At 39.0% G+C, this 24,045-nt stretch overlaps 1 protein-coding gene across 2 annotated transcripts in view; it reads left to right on the top strand.

The window, feature by feature from the left end:
- ST6GALNAC3 (ST6 N-acetylgalactosaminide alpha-2,6-sialyltransferase 3) overlaps nucleotides 1-13,090 on the top strand; it is a 591,798-nt gene extending 578,708 nt beyond the window's left edge. For both annotated transcript variants that reach the window (XM_070467900.1, XM_070467901.1), the window contains exons 4-5: nucleotides 9,680-9,787; nucleotides 10,847-13,090. In XM_070467900.1, the coding sequence (XP_070324001.1) occupies nucleotides 9,680-9,787; nucleotides 10,847-11,033 (295 nt within the window). In that variant the 3' untranslated portion in view covers nucleotides 11,034-13,090. The remainder of the gene's footprint in view (nucleotides 1-9,679; nucleotides 9,788-10,846) is intronic.
- The last annotated feature ends 10,955 nt before the right edge of the window (nucleotides 13,091-24,045 follow it).

The following is a 24,045-nucleotide window of genomic DNA, read 5'->3' as shown; positions in this document are numbered from 1 at the left end:
GTTGTGAGAATTAAACAAAATGACCTATATATTACCCTTAGCACAATGTCTAGTACATATAAATTCTCCATAAATAATAGCAATTATTATTTATCAAAAAGTATACTTAACATTTTGCTGCTTATCAAATAACCCTAAACTCAGTGGCATACAAGAATGTTTATTTACCACTCATAGATCTGTGATCAGCTATAACTCCTCTAGATTTCAATGAACTTAGCTCTAATTTGGGGCTCAGATCTGCAGCATGGGACCCAGATTGAACGAACACTCACTATGTAGGATGTGTTGTTTTCATGATGGAGGGAAGAAATGTAAGAAAGAGGAAGTGTGTAATACTTAAAATCTCTACTGAGAATTGTCTCCTTGTTCACTTCTACTAATAGTTCATGAGTCAAAGCAAGTCATTTGGCCAAGCCTAAAGCAGTGAGGCAGGAAAGTTACTGATGCATGAGCAAGCCATGTTCAAGGAGGGAACAAAACAATCTAGCATAGGAAAGTTGATAGAAAAACTATGGTCATTGAGACAAGGGCCTCTATGGTAGCTTGAATGGTCTGAAACTAGAAATCACATGGACTATCCATAATACCTCACATTCTCAAAATTATGGGCCCTTTAGAAAAACCAGAGGTCCAGGGAAGACAACAGTTATTCAGAGTAGAGATTGGGCACATGATGTAATCCCGTCTCTGAGAAGCTTCACGGAGCAGAGGAGATGTTGCTGGAGAGAACGTATAGTGAAGCCTTTCTTGACCAGAGAGCAACCGCAAAGGGTTCACGTCTTTAAAGCAGCAACGGTATCCATTTTCATATGTCCAATAATAATAATTTAAAAACCTTTGACAAGTTAAATGATTATGTAAAAACTGTTTTCTTTTTAAGTGGAGCAAGTTGAGAGCCTTTGGGTGTATACTGAGGACGTCTGCTTGGAGACTACATGGAGATTATATGCATTTGCTCATGAGTTGTGACTTAGTTTATAACACAGATGAACACCACTGGATACCTCCAATAGCCTCACACATTTTTAAATTGTTTTTATTCTTCGTCATATATTGTTTACGTTTTCCTCAGTTCTGAATTAATGAGGAATTTAATGAGGAAGAAAAAAATATAATTCTGCCATTTTTCCCCTGGATACTTTCACCAGATCCATAAATTTCCTTCAGCTGAAAAAAGTAGGTATATAAAACATCAAGGTATCTCTAATATTTCAAAACATAATGTAAGGAAGATAAATAAATCAGCGTTACTTGTGCATCCTGTCTCTAACCAATAGTTTATTATGGAAATTAAGTACTGATGACGCTTTGAGGTTTGCTCCAGATTAGAGGGCAGAGCAAAACTGTTCTGTATGCTGGTTGCTCGCATTCCTCAGCACAGTCTTGCAGCCAGGTCCCCCTGCCTGAGAGGTCTCCTCCTGTTCCTTTATCTGTTTGGTCTTCTTACCCTTAGTCTGCAGCTCAGCTCTCACCTCCTACCTTCCCCAGTTCCCTCCAGCAGGAGCTGTTGCTCTTCCCTCAGTATTCTCATGGCACCTGTAACAGGATTACTCTCTCGATAGCCCTATTTTTGAAAACAATCACTGAGTCTGTTTCCCCGCCCTGAACTTGAGTTGAGATCAAGGGCAGCTTGGTCTTTCCCGTGCCTGGCACAGTGGCTCACACCTATAGTGTAGTCACCAAATCTTTCTTGAATGGATGAGGGTAAGCAGAATCAAAGCTTGATAAGATTAGAAACTAGAGAGGATATAGGGGTAGCATTTCAGGAAGATGGAAAATGTACACAAGTCAAGAGAAACAAAGGGCAGAATCTGATAGGTATAAGATGTACTAAAGAGCCATAAATGGACCCATGTGACTAGACTTGGGAGTTCAGAAAGAGTTGAGGGGTTATGTTTGTTGCGGGGGGGCCCCAAGAGATACCCATTGTCTTAGTCTGCTTGGGTTCCTGTAATAGAATACCATACTCTGGGTGGTTTAAAGAATAGGAATTCATTATCTAATAGTGCTGGAAGCTGGCAACCTGAGATTAAGGTGCCAACATGGTCGATTTCTGGTGAGACTCTCCTTCTGGCTTATGGGCTTCCTGCTATGTCCTCGTGTAACATGAAGGGAGCTCTGGTCTCTTCCTCTTCATATAAGGACAGTGGTGCCATCAGCAGGACCCTGACTTCATGACCGTGTGCAAAGCTAATTACCTTCCAAAGGCCCTATCTCCAAACACCATCAAAATGAGGGTAAAGACTTAAACATCAAAGTTTGGTGGGGATACGATTCAGCCAATACTGTATGGTTAAGGATCTAGTCCTGCTTTAATGAAGTGGTCCAAAGAGACCTCCACTATCCACCCCTGTCATTCCTGAGGTTCCATTGTTCATTTAAGAAATTGAATGAAATCCCAGAAATCAACATTTCCAATTGAAGGGGCTTTAAAGCCCAAGGGCAGGAGCAAAATAACCTTCTAATTTCTGAGATGAATGAACAAAGTAATTTTTGTGAGTGGTATCTTCTACTTCTACAGCAGCCATAAATCATACTTTTGGGAGCTGAACCATTTTACTTTTAAATGTACATTTTGAAAAGAACACAGTCATTTCTTATTATGCTCCTTTTGTACAATTTTGTTGCATTCATCACTAGTCAGAGTCCTGTTGATTCTGTGGCAGGAAAACTATTTGTTATATTTATAGTCCAAGTGTCTACTGATTAGCTCAGGCATTTTTGCATTAGCTGATCGGGATGGTAGTACAGCCTTAAAAGATTTATGGCTTTCTCCATTTACCCATGGTCCATATTTCATTATTTTCCAGACCTAGACTCCTTTTGTCCAGTGCATTCTTTTAGGAATCTTCCACAGTATGACATTTTTATCCATTTGAAAAGTTTATGCCCATCTGTAAATGATTCAAGCCCAGATGGAGAATTCTGCTACCTGATTTGCAGAAAGTTGTTGCTGCCTAAAGATTTGCTGGGCTTGTCCCATTGATAGATAGTACAAATATATAGTGCTAATATAATGGGCAAACTCCAGAGTATTACCATAGCTCCCAACTATCGAATGATATACAAAAATATATGACTTGGGGACAGCTGAAATTGTTTCCACACTTTGAGCTCTGCTTCCATTAGACTGGTTCACAATATTAGATTGAATCCCAAGGTGCTACTGATAATCACCAGCTATTTTTCCTGGCCAGTCTCTTTGTTTAAATATATTCTTTCATTATCCATGTGCTTTTGAAAAAAATAGGAGAATGTTTTTAATTGAATAATCTGTATTCTGCCAGATACTCCTTCTCCCTAGGAAGGTATATAGAAACTTACTTTACTATTTTTATTTATCCTGCCAGTGTAGTGTATTGATGAGAGAACTGAGGTCCAATAGTGTTAAAATAAGACATGAAATATTGATTGTCTTTTTTAAAATTCCCTTTTTGCTTCTGAGTATAGCAGATTTTAGCAGAAACTGCTGCCACTATTGTGTTCTCCAATAAACCTTCATTGTTGGAAGGGTTTGGATCCCCTTTGGGCTTTGATAAATGATTATTATGCTTTTGAAATTTTCACTTGGAATGCCCTGGGCCTTGTTTGCATTGGATCATAGAGGAAATGGATTAGAAGCAGTAGAAACAAAGGCCCCCAAAGGAACCATTCTGTGAAGAGGCGGCAGCCACAGGGATGGAGGCAACTGGACTCCTATCCTTGTTCCCTGACACTGGTTTCCCTTCCCCACTGCACAGTCCCCGTTGTAGGCTAGGGACTTCCCCTTGGGTTTAGGCCAAGTGAGTATGCTGATTCTTAGCACTGTGTTGCAAGGTAAGATAATAATTCAGTATACACCAAACCTGAATGGCTTTAGATAGACTTGTCAAGATGCTTGGCTAGGTAAGGAAAGCCAGTGGGACAGTGAGCAGAAAGTATGGGAACTGTACATAAGCAGAGCCTGGATTTGGGGTCAGAGACATCCCCATGGCAAATCTCTCTCAGCCAAAGACCATGCACCAGCAAGTCAAGAAGTCTACTGTCCTCTTAGAGCTCAGAGGAATCTGGTGAAATATGAAAGAGAACTTATTACACAGTGTATACACCACAACAGAGAATATCGCATCTAAAACAGCCAAGATTTAAAAAACCCTGGTATAGAGAAAGTGCTATTATTTTGCCCATCAAAGTATAAGCTTCTTGAGTTCAGAATCCAAGTCATTGAGCTAATGGTGCTCAATAATTAGAGCATCCTATGTGTGTGTGTATGTTTAGTCACTCAGTCATGAGAGCATTCTGTAAATAGATAAATTCAATGTAAGTCAGCTTTCTTTTGAAAAATAACCATTTTTGTTTCCTCAGTTCCTCCTCCGAAATTATCCCAAAGGGACATGTCACTCACTAGAAAGTTCCAGCTTGCCAGGCATTAAGAGAAAAATGCTTCGTAATATGTTTCCACAAATAAGAAGACATGCTTAGAAGCAAGGATGCAGGTGAATGAAGAATATTGACAGCCACAGATATTGGGATTGGTAAAAAAAAATAAGGCTAGCACGACAAACAACATACACCTGTGACCACGTGATGGCCTTTAGCATCGAGGAACAGGGGTAAACATCAAGAGGCATGGTAGCTTATATTTTATTGGTAGTAAAGTAGATGAAAAATCATATTTTAAATGATATGCCTTCAAGTATGTGCTACATCAAGGTGTTGACAGCATCATTTTTCCAAGATATGAACAAGTAAATTTTAGCAGTTTCCAAGTGGTAAGTATCTTGATTACCAAGGAGCAGTGGGATGTGAAGTTGGCCGGTGAAAACAAATGATTGATAGCTTCCTTTTAACACTCTTCCTCCCCGCCGCCCCCCGCCCGCATGGCTCATTATTCTGTTGCATTAATTTAAGCTTTCCTATTGTACTGAATTAGGGGCTAACATTCTCTTATCATCCCTATGGGAATCTTGATTGTTTATTTGTAGGTGACAATAATTGTTTTTATCGATCCCCAATTGTGGAAGGTATAAAAAGTGTCATGGCTGATGACCAGCTGGTACATAGTGCTATGTGCATGACTGACAAATTGCAAGATAATATTTGGCCCAAGAGGTGACCCTTTCAGAATTTTTTAAGGCATTTGATAGTTATGCCTTAAACTAGGTCTCTCCAAGCTAAGAAGCATAAACAACTTCATATATATCAGCTCAAGTCTTTTTGTCACTGATTCTATTGAACCTGCAAAAGGTCAGCTGGGGTGTAAGATTTATACTTCTTCCTTTCTAGTACACCCACACAGCAGGAAAGTTTAGAAATGGTGCAGCTACAAGAATTCCCAGATGCAGTGCCATCCAGGCCAGCGAATTCCCTTAGGAACCCAGATCATCAGGGCATTTATTTGGAGTGAAGTGAAAGTCACTCAGTCGTGCCCGACTCTTTGTGACCCCATGGACTATACAGTCCATGAGATTCTCTAGGCCAGAATACTCTAGTGGGTAGCCTTTCCCTTCTCCAGGGGATCTTCCCAACCCAGGGATTGAACCCAGGTTTCCCTTATTGCAGGCAGATTCTTTACCAGCTGAGTCACAGGGGAAGCCCCTTTATTTATTTGAAAGAATTCCTCTATTAATCCAGCAGCTGCCATTCTTCCACTGCAAGTATCATTATATGGATATTAGCTGGGAGTATTGAGAATAAACCACTTTGCTAGCCCAGGCAAGTATTGTGGGTAGGAAACTTCATATGATTTTACATCCCAAATATGTCAGAGGCACCGGGGTGGGGGTGGGGGGCAGAAAATGCAACTCTTTAATTAAGTGATGGTTGTAGGACAGGATACTTGGGCAGTATGAACCTCCTAGTCTGAATCAAATGCGACACAGCTTGCTTGAAGAGCTTTTGAGCTAATTGTTATGCTGTTTCTCCAGAGACAAAATAAATCAGTTGAAGCTTAAAAGCCATCGATATCAGAAATGGGGTAAAAATTTCCTTATTAGGTGGACAGATGGAAAGATCTTTGACCAGAGCCCAAACCCCGAAATTCCTGACCCTCTTTTCCTGTGGTAAAGAGAAGACAAACACACAGAGAAATCATTTTGATAACTGTACCCTATTTATCCTTTGAGGGTTCTGCTAGGAAAACCTGGCTGTTGGACTCTCAGAAACAACTATGTGAGTTGGACCAGAAAGAGCCAGGAGAGCTTATTTTGCTGAGTAGGGGTCCATATGTCTCACGAGCGATCCTCCCTTTGTCTCGGGGCTCTGATGCTATCTTGGCCCTTGACAGCAACTATGTAGAAGGACTAGCTCCTAGCAAAACACCTAAAAAGAAAACCGATTTGACTTAATTCAGATTTTTTTTCTCACTCAAATTAATCTTTACCCTCAATGGTATGGTGGTGCCTTTGGTTTTAGACAGCCCTTCCAGCACCTTCCAGGAGCAATTGTGTGAAAGAGAAAAATATGGAGCTTCTCTCTCCAAAAGATGAGGGAATGTAGCCACCACCACTGCCAGATAAATCTGTACACCCTTTCTATATACACCCCAGGCACTCAAAGGCATTCCCACATTACAAATGTACATTTGTTGCGACCTGACCAATTGTGTTATATGCAAGTTAATTACACACCCTACGTGCATGGAACATGGAACTGCCACGTGGCTAAAGATGAAAACAGATTGACTATCATGGGTGATGATTGCAGAATCATTTGATTTTAAAATGAGAGTAAACCTTAGGTATGCCTTAAATTATCTCATTCTAGGGAAAAGGAAACTAAGATGCCCCAAAGAAGCTAAGTTGTCCAAAGCTTCACATTCCAGTCATGTCACAGCTGGAATGGGAAACCAGACACCCTCACTCAGTTCTTTACTGTGCTTGGTACTAACTCTGAAACACACAGGTTCTGCTTTGTTACCCAATATTGTGATTAATTGCTTTAACATGTGTGGCCTTCCCCCACTAGACAGTGTCTCTTTAAGAAAATATTCATCACCAGCTTCTAGCATAGTCAGTAGCACATAATAGGATTCCAATGAATGTTTGTTAAAAAAGGTGAATAAGTGGGAAAATATGTGAGACCCGTCTTTTCTCATCGTGTGCAAATAAATGCTGTAGTTTTTTATGATCATTACTAATGCTTGGTCAGCCTAGTAATGAAGAATGGATAGGATTGGAAGGTATAAAAGTAGAAAGAAAAGGCAAGAAGAGGGAAAAAATACAATTCAACAGGAAGAAAAACTGGAAAAAAATATCAGTATGTAGATAAAATTTCTAGATTTGATTTGGGAGCTTTTGGTCAAGACTCTTGTCTCTTCTGATCTCTCCCAATTTTCAAATGACTTCTTCAGCAGATGGTGCTTTAAGCACTTCCCGTCATTGCTGCTCCTCCTCAGACACCAGAATTGCAGGATTGCCTGCAGGTTGCATTGTATTATAGGCAAAGTTGCTCTCTTATATCTTCCCCTGCCTGTGGTATGTCTTCCCACCCATTTGGCACTTGTTCCTAACCCATGCTGCGGCAACTGTTCCTGTCACAGAGGAAAGTGCATGTAACTGGATGTGGTACTGTTTCTGGAATGTTTTCCATTTAGAAGACACACCAGGAGATACAAAGGAAGTCATTTTACATATTGGTATTTCAGCCTCAGTGACAAATAGGCAGAGGGGGTGGATATAGATGCTCTGGGTTTGTTTCTCTTTGCAAATCAACCAAAGTTGATGAAAATAAAGGCTAAAAATCCGGTTATCAACCCTCACTGTGAGTTCCTTGCTCCTGAAATGCTTACCTGTTGAGATCTGATACTAAGTGGTGCCTGTTTATAAAAGAATGAAAGGATTCAGGGTCCTAACTGTAACACACTGATGGCTTGGTCAAGCAAAACTGCAGCAAGGATGTTGGACATCAGTGGGAAAAACTGCTGGTGGGAGTGCTGTGCCGATGGTGGAGTGCAGGAGGAAAAGAGATGACAGCGCACCAGTTTACAAAGACATCTAGGTGGAAGATTGGAAATTTGGTCTTTTTTAGAAAGTGATGCTACACAGTTGCCAAACAACCTGGGGTGACCCAGATGCCCCTATGGGGAAAGTTTTAAGGAGATAGGCAGTCATCTACTTTGGATGGATTGGGTTATCTTGGCCAAAGACGAATATGGAGATCCAGCTTTTCATCCAACATTCCCTTGAACCATTTGCAACTTGACAGACTCCTCAAATCAGCACTTACCTAATTACTCTACCCCTTCAGTTATTCTACTTGCCATCTCTTTCTTAAACATATGGAGCACACATCCTCATATCTGTGATATGGAACACTTCCTGGAACACTCTTCCCTCATATGGTCTGTTGAGCAAGCGGCATCTGTTGCTCATCGCCGGGAGTAGAAGTTCAAACATTTCTGCCCACTGTAGCTTGGTATTGGAGTCACCAAAGAAAACCCAACACAGTCAAGCACTGCGCTCTGGAGCACAGTGGAGTGCTGGAACAGAGCTCTCCTCGCATAGAGAAGAGAGACAGACAAGATCAGCCGTAAGAGTGGACATGAGGCCACAGTCAGCAGGTCCCTCCCAGCAGCTGACACAGGACTGTTGGCCTGCGGGCAACCCTCTTGTGCCACAGAACAAAGGACCCCAGCCCCTTTTTGCAGGGAAGAGTTATAGCAGTGAGGTCGGCCAGGTGCCATATGTCACATAGGCAGAGCAAAGGAGTGCACGTTGAGTGTGAAACCGAAGAGGCTACTCCCACACGAGGTGGTGAGTCCAGCACAGGCTGTGAAAACTCCTTGGTGAGGAAGTGTTCCAGGCCCAAGGCCTATTCTTACGTGACCAAGAGGGGGTTGAAAGACTGCCCCCATGATGCTGCCTTCCCAGTAGGCCCATATCGTTTCTTCCCATTTACCTCTCCTGACCTCTCTTTTCCCCTTATCTTTGTGTCTATTATCAAAAAGGCCTTCCCTGATCAACCTTTATAACATAGCCATCTTCAGATCCAATCCTATAGCCTCTGTGAAGACAAAAAGCCTTGTTTTGATACTTACTATATTTATATATCTGTGTCATCTATAGCAGTGATGAGCACATAGTAGGTGCTCAGTTAAAACATGTTCAGGAGGTTGGTAACACAGGTCTTATAAAGGAAAAATCTTGTCTCATGATGCCTGGAAAACAGTGAAGGAAAACTTTTCAAATGCTTTCACATACCAAGTCATTCACTTACACCACATCCAACTTTCACTTAGAAGACCAACAAGCCTCCCAAGAAAGTGACGTGTCCAGGTAAGTAAGATAACACCATTATCATTCAACTCCTATCAGGGCTCCAAGCAACTTGAGAAAACCTGTCCTCTGATATACAGCACTAATTTGTGTCTTACGGAAAATCAGATAAATCATTTTTCACCTGAAGGGAGCACGATTATTTGACTCCAGATATTTGCCATATGGCTTCCCTTCCATACAACATAGCTTCTAGGCTTAAGGTAGTAAGAGTGAAAGCATGCCTATAAACTATTCGGAGATAATTCAAAATAAGTGTGTATCTTTGACAGATTGTCAAGTTTCCTTATGCTTTTTTCCTGATAACAAGTGCTGTGTTTTTGATAAAAGGTTGCTCATTTCTCATCACCCTTTGCTGTTGCTCTGTGTGTGTCTTCCGTGTTGTTTTGTTTGTTGTTTGTTTGTTTTCATTCCCCCTACAGAGTCCAGTCTGGCTCTTACCTCAGCACGGGGTGGTTCACCTTCATTCTGGCCATGGATGCCTGTTACGGCATTCACGTCTACGGGATGATAAATGACACCTACTGCAAGTAAGATCACAGGAAATTATTTTTATGCATCTCCAATCCTGATATCTTGTCAAAATATCACAATTCATTTTAATACCATAAATCTGAGACACGGATAAAGCAACAATTATTTCCTGGCATTCTTTGCTGACATGACATTTTATTGTCAGTGCATCAAGTTGTGACTTTCAGGGATGATAAAAAGAAAAATATTTACCACAGTCTAATGTCAAATGTCAGAAGGAACCTTTTTCCTTTAGTCTGTGGCATATCAGGGACTTGTGGCTTGAAAATACAGAACAAGTTCAATGGTTATTTAATTTGCAGAACAGGTTTGTTGTTTCTGCTGCTCGAATGGTTGATGAATGGCTATCTACTCAATGGTTATATTTGATCTTGAAGGACAAAATGTCCTGAAGCCTCAGAGAGGCTGATACCTTAACAAGAATTCCTGGAAATTATATTTCACTGCTAAGTGAGTAATCTGTCAGATCCTTATTTAAAATGCAAGTGTTTATCCACAGTATATCCCTGCTGGTAGGATAGTTTCTAATTAGATAATAAAACAAACCTTCCATGCTTCATCAAGGTAATGAAATAGATTTCCCTACCAAGAATTGGCATAGTATCATTCAGAGAGTGTTTTAATCGTATTGTCAAATGGTACCTAAGCCACAGTCTTCATAATCAAATATTTCTACTTTAACTATAAGCATAATGGAGCACAGATGAACCAAATATCTTACTCTGAAAATCATTAAGCCTCTTCAAGCTCTGCTAAAGCAATCAGGTTATCCAAAGTTTGTTTCCATTATACACCATTTCCTCCCTCAAAGAATGGCTCTATGTTTGCATATAATTGGTGTGATGCATAAATTTTATTTGATTTATTAAAGCACTAAGGACCTGGTGTGTCTTTCTAAAAGCTTTTGTGTATAATAGCTTTTAACTGAGTTCATGGACAAGAATCAGGCATGGGTTTGCAAGTAATGCATTTACTGGGCACATAATGGATTCTAATAAATGAGTGCTTCATTTTTCATCTCAGTCTTTCTCTCCTTTTCTTTTTTTCTTTTCTAGGACAGAAGGGTATAGAAAAGTCCCTTACCATTACTATGAACAAGGAAGAGATGAATGTGATGAATATTTTCTTCATGAACATGCCCCATATGGGGGGCATAGGTTTATCACTGAAAAGAAAGTGTTTGCTAAATGGGCCAAGAAACACAGGATAATATTTACACACCCAAACTGGACAGTGTCTTGATGTTGGCTTTTCTGACCTTGGCACACCGCTTGACATGACCATGATGCTGAGATTGTGATGCTAATGATGCTAATGCTGATGATGGTGATGATAAAGACAACAACGATAATCAAGTTTCTGTACATTCTCAGATATGGATGGTGATTCTACCTGTAATTTGAACTTGGGATTTTGTGGAGGCTGGTTGTGCTCATTACGTTCTTTCTGAAGGTTCAACATTACATATTGCACTTTATAATTTAACTGGAATTGAAATGAAGGCCAGTAATATGACAACAGTGACCTAAGAAATTGGAAGATTATCCTTCAAGATTGTTGCCCAGGATTCTTGGACAGTGAATAACTTCCAAAATCCCTGGGATTTGACCTCATGAGGCAAGGTTACTGACTCTGGTCTCTTGAGCCTGAGCAGCTCCACCATCTTGAAGAATGGTTGATTGTCAAACACTGACCCAAGAAATGCTCACTGGGTAAACTTGCCACAGTGACAGCTTGGCCTTGGGGCAGGGAAGAATTCTCTTTCTGACTTACCATCTTCCTACAGTACCTCCAACAGATAAAGCCTCAGGCCATTTTCTTATTAACGAGGAAGATACCATGGACACCCTACCCATCAGGATTACTTGACTATCTCAAACACTTCATTCAGAATGGGCCAACTAGCAAATCTTGATGAATTTCTACTCTCATCACTCCATTCTTACTACCCGCCCCCCCCAAATATAACTAAACATATTACTAGAATGATCTGTATTAATGTTTAGTTATTTTTGGTCAAGTCCTAAATATTTCAGAAAGCTATTTAACATATAATATACCAACACTGTAATAACATATACTGTGAAAACATTCTTAAAACATAACCAAAAGGGTTTCCTAACTCTACTACAACATCCAACAACGCAAAATTTGATGCTTTTTAAAATCATGAAACAGGGAAAGCAAAGCATATTTTTACATCAATTTGTATCCTACCATACTTCATAATATATATTTGTATATTCAAATTTCTATTTTATAGGCCCAAGATGTGTCTCTCCACACATTACATTATCATTGCCAAGTGCCAACTGTTAGACATGGAGAGGAAATGATTTCTTGTATTTAATTTGACTGGAGATTTTGCCTTCTTGGGGGTTTATTTTCCCCAGAGTGTATCAATTGCTATACCACAATAACACAATAATAATGACCTTGATGTCCAAAGTACTTTGTCATGTAGAGTTTTTCACATATGCTGTCTCATGTGACACCTGTGACCACCCCACTGGGCTATTGCCTACACATTCTGACATATTAGCAGATGATCTATAATTTGTTAATTGCTCTAATATGTTCCAGATTGCTCCCCTTGCTAATATTTGTATAGAATAGCATTTGTGTAGACTAGCAACCAATTGATTTCAGTGCCAAATAAATGTATTATATCAAGATTATGCAGAAGGCATCCCAAGGATGGGTCTTGGCCATAGACTAAAACCCCTGTGAACAAAGGGTACTTTTGATTTTTTTCCCATGACTCCATTTAGGTGGGGAAAAGATGAGGTAAAGGAACAACAGGAAAGAATAGAAGCAGAGAAATATAGTTTCTTGTCTCCATCTTAAGATTACTTTGTTCTCCAGACACTCATTGCTTGTCAAATATTAGAGGGTTAAATTACTGAGAGAGGAGCTCAGAGACCAAAGACATCCTTACCAGTATTCAGAGGACAAAGCTGGGCTCAATTCACAGCCTGTTTCAGAGGCTGGAAGTGATGATAATTTTCACCTCAGGAGCTCTCTGTAGGTCTCTACCAGTACTAAGTCCCACTATTAGCTATCCTTAAAATGGGTCCTCTTGTGAAAAGTCCTCTTTCCTGTTCTCTTCTGCCATTTCAATACCTCAGTCCTCACATCCGTAAAAATGACCAAGTGCCACTTTCATTGTTGAAACTGTTATTGTTGTTTTTCTTTTGCTGTTTCCTCATGTGACTTTCAGTTGTATATATGTTAGTTTTTGCAAGCTAATGATGGATAGAAATGCCCACTCAAAGGAAAATGAACAGATGAAAATGTCACGGTTGTAATACAGACTGTTTTTTCTCCCTGTTGTGATACAGAAGTTCCACTTTTAAATAAAAAGGAAACCTTGGTTATCAGAGTGTTTCAAAGAATGACATAATGCAGTTGATTTAGTTTTCTGGTAAATGGAAAGCCAACCCTATTTGTTTTACTGAGAAACTTCCAAAAACATCCATGTTCTCCTGCCTGACTGTGGTGCTCTGTGATGGAGACTTCTGCAACACCACTCTGTGTGGTGGTAGATATGTGTAGAATAGGCAGTGTTTCCTTCGGAAGGGTAAGGGGGGGCCTCCCCTTCCCTTTTTTCACCTTAAACTCCAGTTTTACACTTTTCATTGTTGCCTCTTATCTCCTTTTTCCACTAAGATTGGGAAACAAAAATCAGATTATTCTCATTGTGTAGGCCTAATTGAATGACTTCCAGTGCCATCATCATTTTGATAGAATTACGAACTACATGACTTATTTTTCTTTGCAGTCTTAACATTCTCTGCTTCCATTTCCTGTTCTTCTTCTTTTTAAAATTATTTTATTATTCTTATTGTTATTTTATTTATTTCTACTTTTTGGCTGTGCCCCATGATGTGTGGGACCTTAGTTCCCCGACCAGTGATCAGGATTGCATCCCTTGCATTGGAAGCATAGTCTTAACTGCTGGGCTACCAGGAAAGTCCCATTTACCCTCAGCTTTCTACTGCTAGTGGAAATACAAAGTCTAATTTGTCCTATGTTGAGAAATTTTCCACCTAAGGTTTACTGATAGAGAAGCAAATGGTAAAGGAGCAAAATTCAAGGAGAGAACTTTTTGTGCAAATTTCTGGTCCACATCACAGGTTCTAGTTAACTAAAAAGGGATTTCGCACAGCATCTAAACATTGAAAAATTTGGCTAAACTCATTTATCAATGATATGTATGTATCCCAGAAGTTAATTAATATTTGTAAAAAATAAAAATATTTCCATGTCATCCAAGGCTCTAGGCACATGGACTCTGGCAAATGCCATGATTTTCTGAAATGAACATAAAATGTGCAAACTAAAAATAATAAAGTAAATATTATTTTTAATTCTGCAGAATCCTTGATGAAAAGCAAGAAAATTTTAAAGCAATTTTTAAAATTAATGTTTGAAGCCTTTCTAAGTTAGTCTAATGATAAGTAGTAGTTATTTGTATTTTTATGGTAGTAACGTGAGTTAGAGACATTTTAAAATATATGATTTTACATTGTTAATCAAATCTATCAAAGAAAAACAATTTGGAAGGATGTTTGTATATATGCACATAGAATCTCTGTGTATATATGTATATTCATGTGTGTTTGTGTGTATACAAAGGTATACATGTAAACCTGTATTCTCACTGATGTGTATGAATTACAGAAAAATCTAGTTTAGACTTGATGTGAAATTTGTTGGGTTACATTTTGAATCTTGAAGAAAAAAGAAGAACCAGATTAAATGTACTGATTGCTAAGAGTATGTAAAACACTATCAGCAGCTGGCCAAAAGAATAAAGCTAGAGAAGCTGCTAAATCCAGAACTGAGGACACAATTATATGCCACGGCAGTCACAAATCAGACCTGGAAGTACAGCAATCTGTATCACAGGCTCTGCCGATTGCAGCTCAGCTAAAGTCACATCGGAAAACATCGCATCAAGCTCCATTCACACTGACGTGAATGAACACTGGTCCTCTTATTCAAATAAGCCTGTCTTTACCATAAGCAAACTCTGATTTGCATGATTTTTATTATATGGCTAGAGAACTGTGACCATTGTGAAAAAGAGAAAATTATATAAGGAGATTTCTCCTTGAGGATTTGGAATGAATCAGCTCACGTGGAAACAAGAGTCTGAACTGGGGACCTCACTGACCTTTCCAGAAGTATAAAGTCACTAGAAGAGAATCACTCATTACTTCCTTAGGAAAAAAAAACAAAACACTAAAGTACTTCACCTGGTGGTGTTAACTGGACATTAATTATAAGCTCAGTTTAATTTCAATAAGCATGAAAATATAATCAGATGACTCATTAAAAAAAAAAGTAATGTTTAATGTGGCATGTCAAATGCAAAGAACAAATTCTGTTGTCCAGTGTCAGTTGCTTGCATGTCTTAGCACAATAAATAATTTATAGTCCCAGGGCCAAGAGGGGAAAATGCTTTTTCCTTGACTGCAGTTTTAAAAGGCAAGACCTCATCATTTTCATAGTATACATAGATCCTGTAACTGAAGGAGCCAGTGCCAGCCTTTGTACATTGTCTGGACTTGTAAAACTGCAAGGGGCTTTAGAGACCAAACCATCCAACTCCTGCATCTTGGATTTGAGGAAATTGACTGGTGGAGGTGAAGCGACTTGCCAGTGGCTATAAACCAGACTAATAGCAGTACTGAGACTTAATCTCATGTCTCTTTCTTTAGTACTTTCTCCATTACGTTGTTTGTTTGTTTTAGCACAGAATAGTAGCTGGAAAATGCATACTGACTTATTGGAAGACTATTCCTGGAAGCCAAGGGCTCCAATTAATGTTGATTTTACTTATGATCAAAATAATTCTTCCACTGAACTATAGGAATATTTTTAAATTGAAGTAGTAGCTCAGTAATTGTTGATACTCTCTGTTATCTATATGGGCTTCCCTGGTGGCTCAGATGGTAAAGAATCTGCCTGCAATACAGGAACCAGTTTCTATCCTTGGTCAGAAGATCCTCTGGAGAAGGGAATGGCCATCCATTCCAGTATTTTTGCCTGGAAAATCCCATGGACAGAGAAGCCTGGTCCATGGGGTCACAAGAAGTTGGACACAACTGAGCAACTAACACTTTCTATCACCGATGTTTGTTGGTAACTCTAGGCCATGTCCTATTGTCATAAAATTCAAGGATTAAGAATGGATGGATAAAAGTCAATGTCATCTTTTGTTATTGAGGATGATGAAGTCATTGATACTCTTAAGGGCTGCTGAATTGTACCAGGTTACCTGGTATAACTGGCAGGTCCTATTGTTGAATTGTCCCTAGAGCCTCATCCTGGCAGCAAATCAGCTGCCTGGGTTAATGAAATAAGACATTTGCAATGGCAGGTGAAATGTTACCCTTTGGTTTCACACTCAGCTCTGCACTGCACATGATCTTTGAGTCTGTGTACCCTCTGGACAGTAAATCAAATGCCCCACAAGACTCAATTACCATGAAGATTGAAAGGTTGTTTTTGTTTTTGTTTTCTTATAGCCCATTCATGTTATATTGTTAGAAGAGGAGAATTTTGAAATATATGCACCAGGCTCTGAAATGTCTCAGAGATAGCATATTGTCCTATTGCTTATTTTTGCTGAATCTTAGAGAATCCGCTAGAGTAAAATTCCATGTAAATTGTTAAGGCATCAAATCAGAACTGTCCTTGGGCGTTGTAACACTACAGAATACATCATTTATTTTGGTTGTTCTTAATCTTTTTTTTTTTTTTTTGATGGAGTTAAAAAGCTCCTCTTTTTCCATGGATACATTTCCTTTTGTTCTTGCCTTGGAGACTTCAGAAAAATAGAAGCTCACTTTCATAAAAGTGAAGAACATCTTGACAAATAAATAGCCAATATTTGCCTACCTAGTGAGCAGTTTCTTCTAAGAAACTCCAAAGGGACCAAAAGCATGGCATTTCATGGTTTCTTGTTATCTAACCTACAAAGCAATCACTTCCCTGTGTTTAACTTTGTTGGTATTGCTACTGAGTAAATACCCATTTCTATTACATACAGTATATTTTATGCTTCACTCATTTTTCTGAGTTCACACAATTTTTGCTGTAGTCTTTCATTCACTTTAAAAACCTGTAATCTTCATCTATTTATAGAAGAAACTGTAAATGCACAGTTGTGCATTTGGTGAGGTTTTATTTTCCCTTGGCATCATATTGCTTTATTTATAAGCATCATGCCTTAGAACAAAGCTTACTAAGTGGCAGAGGACTACTGGTATATTTCAGTTTGGTTTACTTTTATGACAAGACAGATGAGGAGAGGTGAACAAAGCCAGAGAATATATGTCACTGAAGGTGCGGGGTGGGGTGGGGGGGGGGGAGTTGAGTGGCAGTGAGGGAGAGAGATTCAATACCCAAGGCAGAAAGACTTCTCTGATACTACTGTAGACAATGTCAAGAGAAGATGTCGGTCAGCCTCCAAAATCTGCTTTGTCAACATTAACTATCTGATGTTGAGGTATGTTGCTTATCTTGCTGTGTTAGACCTGTTAGCAAAGTTGAGTTAGTACACAAGCTGCTTAAAATAGAGAAGGCTGCATTCTCTCTTCCCTCTCTCTTTCATTACTTCCTTCCTTTCCTTTCATTTCTTCCATTCTCCCTTATTTCCTTTCTAGAAAACTCAGCAGTCTTGAAGTTGAATATCATATATGGATAGTTTCTCATTTTACAATTTAGCTTAGAGTACTCTAATAAACCTATATAGCGGTCCCCAGCCTTTCTGGCACCAGGGACCAGATTTATGAAAGATCATTTTTCTGCAGACTAGGGAGGGGGGATGGTTTCAGGATTATTCAAGTGCATTACATTTATTATGCACTTTATTTCTTTTATTTTCACATCAGCTCCACCATAGATCATCAGTCATTAGATCCCAGAGGTTGAGAATCCCTGCTATAACAGACCCTTATTTGAATATGATCTTAAAATGAGCATCTTTCATGGAAAAAAGTAATAATAACCCATGCTTATATGTCAGGTTTATTAAAGGGCCGTCATATTGCGTTCAGTGACCTGAAATACTACGAGGTGTATAATGTTACTATAATAATTTCACATACCAGTTCAGTTCAGTCACTCAGTCATCTCCAACTCTTTGCAACCCCATGGACTGCAGCACACCAGGCTACCCTGTCTATTACCAACTCTTGGAGCTTGCTCAACTCATGTCCATTGTGTTGGTGATGGCATCCAACCATCTCAACCACTGTCGTCCCCTTTTCCGCTTGCCTTCAATCTTTCCCAGCATCAGAGTCTTTCCAATGAGTTAGTTCTTTGTATCAGGTGGCCAAAGTATTGGAGTTTCAGCTTCAACATCAGTCCTTCCAATGAACACCCAGGACTGATCTCCTTTAGGATGGACTGGTTTGATCTCCTTGCAGTCCAAGGGACTCTCAAGAGTCTTCTCCAACACCACAGTTCAAAAGCATCAATTATTCAGCACTCAGCTTTCTTTATAATCCAACTCTCATATCCACACATGACTACTGGAAAAACCATAGCTTTGATTAGATGGACCTTTGTTGGAAAAGTAATGTCTCTGCTTTTTAATATGCTGTCTAGTTTGGTCATAGCTTTTCTTCCAAGGAGCAAGTGTCTTTTAATTTCATGGCTGCAGTCACCATATTCAGTGATTTTGGAGCCCCCCAAAAATGAAGTCTCTTACTGTTTCCATTGTTTCCCCATCTATTTGACATGAAGTGATGGGACCACATGCCATGATTTTAGTTGTCTGAATGTTGAGTTTTAAGCCAACTTTTTCACTTTCCTCTTTCACTTTCATCAAGAGGTTTTTTAGTTCTTCTTCACTTTCTGCCATAAGGGTGGTGTCATCTGTGTATCTGAAGTTACTGATATTTTTCCCGGCAATCTTGATTCTAGCCTGTGCTTCAATCCAGCCTGGCATTTTGCATGATGTACTCTGCATATAAGTTAAATAAACAGGGTGACAATATACATCCTTGCCGCACTCCTTTTCTGATTTGGAACTAGTCTGTTGTTCCATGTCCAGTTGCTTCTTCACCTGCATACAGATTTCTCAGGAGGCAGGTCAGGTGGTCTGCTAGTCCCCTCTCTTTAAGAAATTTCCACAGTTTGTTGTGATTCACACAGTCAAAGGCTTTGGTGTAGTCACTAAAGCAAAGTATATGTTTTTCTGGAACTCTCTTGCTTTTTTGATGATCCAGTGGATGTTGGCAATTTGATCTCTGGTTCTTCTGCCTTTTCTATATAAAGCTTGAACATCTGGAAGTTCACAGTTCATGTAGTGTTGAAGCCTGGCTTGGAGAAATTTGAGCATTACTTTGCTAGCATGTGAGATGTGTGCAATTGTGCGGTAGTTTGAGCATTCTTTGGCATTGCCTTTCTCTGGGATTGGAATGAAAACTGACCTTTTCCAGTCTTGTGGCTACTCTTGAGTCTTTCAGATTTGCTGGCATATTGAATGCAGCAGCACTTTCACAGCACCATCTTTTCGGATTTGAAATAGCTCAACTGGAATTCCATCACCCCCACTAGCTTTGTTTGTCATGATGCTTCCTAAGGCCCACTTGACTTCGCATTCCAGGATGTCTGGCTCTAGGTGAGTGATCACACCATTGTGATTACCTGGGTCATGAAGATCTTTTTTTGTATAGTTCTTCTGTGTATTCTTGTCACCTCTTCTTACTATCTCCTGCTACTGTTAGGTCAATACAATTTCTGTCCTTTATTGTGCCCATCTTTGCACAAAATGTTCCCTTGGTATCTCTAATGTTTGTGAAGCGCTCTCTAGTCTTTCCCATTCTATTGTTTTCCTCTATTTTTTTGCACTGATCACTGAGAAAGGCTTTCTTATCTCTCCTTGCTATTCTTTGAAACTCTGAATTCAAATGGATATGTCTTTCCTTTTCTCCTTTGCCTTTCACTTCTTTCTCTTCTTTTCTCAGCTATTTGTAAGGCCTCCTCAGACAACCATTTTGCTTTTTTGCTTTTTTTTTTTCTTGGGGATGGTCTTGATCAATGTCTCCTGTACAATGTCACGAACCTCCATCCATAGTGCTTCAGGCACTCTGTCTATCAGATCTAGTCCCTTAAATCTATTTGTCACTACCACTGTATAATCATAAGGGATTTGATCTAGGTCATTACCTGAAAAGTATAGTGTTTTTCCCTACTTTCTTCTATTTTAGTCTGAATTTGGCAATAAGGATTTCATGATCTGGGCCACAGTCAGCTTCCAATCTTGTTTTTTCTTCCTGTATAGAGCTTCTCCATCTTTGACTGCAAAGAATATAATCAATCTGATTTTGGTATCTACCATCTGGTGATGTCCATGTGTAGAGTCTTCTCTTGTGTTGTTGGAAGAGGGTGTTTGCTATGACCAGTGCATTCTCTTGGCAAAACTCTTTTAGCCTTTGCCCTGCTTCCTTCTGTACTCCAAGGCCAAATTTGCCTGTTACTCCAGGTGTTTCTTGACTTCCTACTTTTGCATTCCAGTCCCCTATAATGAAAAAGACAACCTTTTTGGTTGTTAGTTCTACAAGGTCTTGTAGGTATTCATAGGACCTTTCAACTTTAGCTTATTCAACATTACTTGTTAGGGCATAGACTTGGAATTACTGTGATATTGAATGGTTTGCCTTGGAAACAGAGATCATTCTGTCATTTTTGAGATTGCATCCAAGATTGCATTTCAGACTCTCTTGTTGACTATGATGGCTATTCCATTTCTTCTAAGGGATTTTTGCCACTGTAGTAGATATAATGGTTATCTGAGTTAAATTCTGCCATTCTAGTCCATTTTATTTCACTGATTCCTAAAATGTCAATGTTCACTCTTGCCATCCCCTGTTTGATCACTTCCAATTTACCTTGATTCATGGACCTAACAGTCCAGGTTCATATGCAATATTGTTCTTTACAGCATCAGACTTTAGTTTCATCACCAGTCACATCCACAATTGGGTGTTGTTTTTGCTTTAGATATGTCTCTTCATTCTTTCTGGACTTCTTGCTCCCCTCTTCTCCAGTAGCATATTGGGCATCTACTGACCTGGGGATTTCATATTTCTGTGTCATATCTTTTTGCCTTTTTCACACTGTTCATGGGGTTCTCAAGGCAAAAATACTGAAGTGGTTTGCCATTCCCTTCTCCAGTGGACCATATTTTATCAGAACTCTCTACCATGACCTGTCCATCTTGGGTGGTGCTACATGGCATGGCTCATAGTTACATTGAGTTAGACAAGGCTGTGGTCCACGTGATTAGTTTTTTGTGACTGTGGTTTTCATTCTGTCTGCCCTCTGATGGATAAGGACATGAAGCTTATGTAAGCTTCCTGATGGGAGAGACTGTGGGGGAAACAGGTTCTTGTTCTGATGGGCAGGACCACTCTCAGTAAATCTTTAATTTAATTTCACATATGAGAAAATTGAATAACAGATAAGTAACATGTCCATGGATGCCTCACTAGACATGGAATGAGATCTTGAACCTGGGCAATTTAACCCAGAATCAATACCTTGTTGGGGCAGGCTAATCAGTTCAGTTCAGTTGCTTAATCATGTCCAACTCTTTGTGACCCCATGGACTGCAGCACACAAGGCTTTCCTGTCCATCACCAACTCCCAGAGCTTACTCAAACTCATGTCCATAGAGTCAGTGATGCCATCCAACCATCTCATCCTCTGTCATCCCCTTCTCCAACTGCCTTGGGGAGGCAAGTTGGGCAGGCTAATAGATACAATCAAAACCCCTCAAATTTCAGAGACAATAAAATGTTTTTTTCTCTCTAAAACATGAGTCCCCTGTAAATGATCTGCTCTAACCAGCTTGTCTCCAAGGATTACTCAGAGAGAGACACAGGCTCCCTCGATCATGTGGCTACGCCCTCCACTGCATACTTAGAGACCTCCATATGGGCCTGCCAATGGGGAAAGTATGGGGTACTTGATTTACAGGCAAGTCTAGAAGTGGTGCACATAATTCCATCCACATTCTATTGGCCAGACTCAATCACATGACCTGTTAAGTTGTTTAACTGTGTGCCCAAGAGGAAAAAAAAGGACATTCAGCAGTCTGCCATAATATTCATACACATGTTGATATATAGCCTTTAAAAAAATCACTCTGCACTGCCATAATATTCATAGACATGTTGATATATAGCTTTTAAGAAAATCACTCAGTTTTGTGAAGATATATGGATGACTCATTTATGTTGACAATCCTTATCAGGAACACTTAGGAAAAAAATTTCTTTACATGGATGTCAGTACCCACACCTCGGACAAAATAAACTAGGGAGCAAAATGGTGTTTTAGGTTTTATTATGACACAAGAGGATATGATTTCCTTTTCCAGAGGAAGTGAAAAGAGAAACTAGTAAGTAAGGAACACATCTAAGTAACTTTACCAACAGTAGAAGAGACATGACTTTTAATGTCTTAATGATCTGTGGTTAAAATAATAGGGATTGATCCTTGCCTTTGATCATCTCATCTTTTGGGGCACCTATTTCCTTTGCAAAGATTAGCCTCTGTTTTCAGTTTTCCTTTGGTCTTCAGATCTATTCAGTGCTTCAATGATATATTAAAATTTAAAAAAAGAATGAAACTGCTGGTTCTAATATTTTAAAATGACAAATATCTCTCTCATATCTTCCTCCTATTCTCTGTTCACATTGGCATGTGAACTTGTTCAAGGAAAAAGGTCCAAATATGCCACAAAGGGGTTGTCCATCACCAAAATGGCACAGGTATATTCTCATGGAGAGAAGCCCTTCGAACAGTCTCTTCAACTCCCAGTATTTCTATTCCTTTCCCAGTACTTTCTATCCTTTGATGTTACTTTCTATAAGCCACATAGAAGCCTTTTTCTCCTAATACCAACTGTATTTCACATTCTAAAATTCTTTTTCATTTAATGGGAAACTGTTCACTGTCTTGAGAAAAAATGCTTCACAAGTTAGCATATAGATTTTCCCAGTTTGTCTATGAAGTCAGATTAGCTGAGGCTCTGAAAACAAAATAATTAGAGAAGAGAATCTGCCAGTGATTACCTTCTTCTGGGTCAATGTGAAATTCCTTTTCAGGACAAGAAACTATAGCACCTAGTTGGTAAACAATAAAAGTTTGAATTTCTAACAGTTGTAATTGGTGATAAGAATACCTTAAATTGTCTGACAAGAATACAACAAGATTCTCACTAACCCTAATCCCATGGCTAAAATTCTTGAATAACACAAGTATAGTGTACACCAGTAGCATCTTATACCATGTGCGCTTAAGAGTTCTTGCACCTAACATTGGTAAAACTTTTCAAGTATACTGTGTTCTGTGCTTATGAAATCACTGTAATCTCTCGAAATTATTTTCCTCCAAATTCCTGAATTTCCCCCAAAGTATAACACCTACAATGAAATAAACTCAGATTGGTCTTCCATCTTTGGTGGCAGTTTTGCTTCAAATTAAAATAACTTGCCCAACATACCTTTTGGTGATAATGATTATAATAGGTCTCATCTCTAGTTAAAAAGGGTATATACTATGCTACAGTCTTTGATGGATAAAAGGGTGTTAACGTTGGATGAGGACATTAATACCGTGCAAATGCATCTGCAGATCATGCAGAGGTGTGGGTGGCTATTCGATATGGAGCAATAGAAGAAACAACAACAAAAAAATATATATATATACATTTAACAGTCCAAAGTATGTGTTCAATGAAACCAAATGACATCTGACAGGAACAAATGTAAAAGCAGGCACTTAGGGTCAAAAGATACAGGAGCATGACTTAACAATAGTATTTATAAAAAATATCTAGAGGTTTTAGAACAATGTAAGATGTAGCAATTTTAAAAGGTAATTAAGACCTAAGATGCTAAGAGAGTCTAAGAACAAGTAGCAAGGTTCAGGATTAATCAGACCACTTCTGAAATAGTTTTAAAACTCATTTTTACTTGATTTCTAATTGGACAAGTAGTAAATTTCCACTGTCAAAAACATTGAAAAGACAGAAATGTATGATACTCATTATCACACTTCTTGGTATTTCTCTGGTACTTTTCTATAGATACTAGATAAATTACATAAATATAAAATGTGCTATTTTATATCCTGCTTTGCTCCTTAATAAGAAATCACAAACATTTTTCCAGTGTCACTAAATTATCCTACATTTTCAGTTGCTACATTTTGCCATAATCTATTT

The sequence above is a fragment of the Odocoileus virginianus genome, chromosome 5 (genome assembly GCF_023699985.2).
Source record: "Odocoileus virginianus isolate 20LAN1187 ecotype Illinois chromosome 5, Ovbor_1.2, whole genome shotgun sequence".
Classification (NCBI taxonomy): domain Eukaryota; kingdom Metazoa; phylum Chordata; class Mammalia; order Artiodactyla; family Cervidae; genus Odocoileus; species Odocoileus virginianus.
Note: the sequence above shows the minus strand (reverse complement) of the source record. Positions and strands in the feature narration are given on the sequence as shown.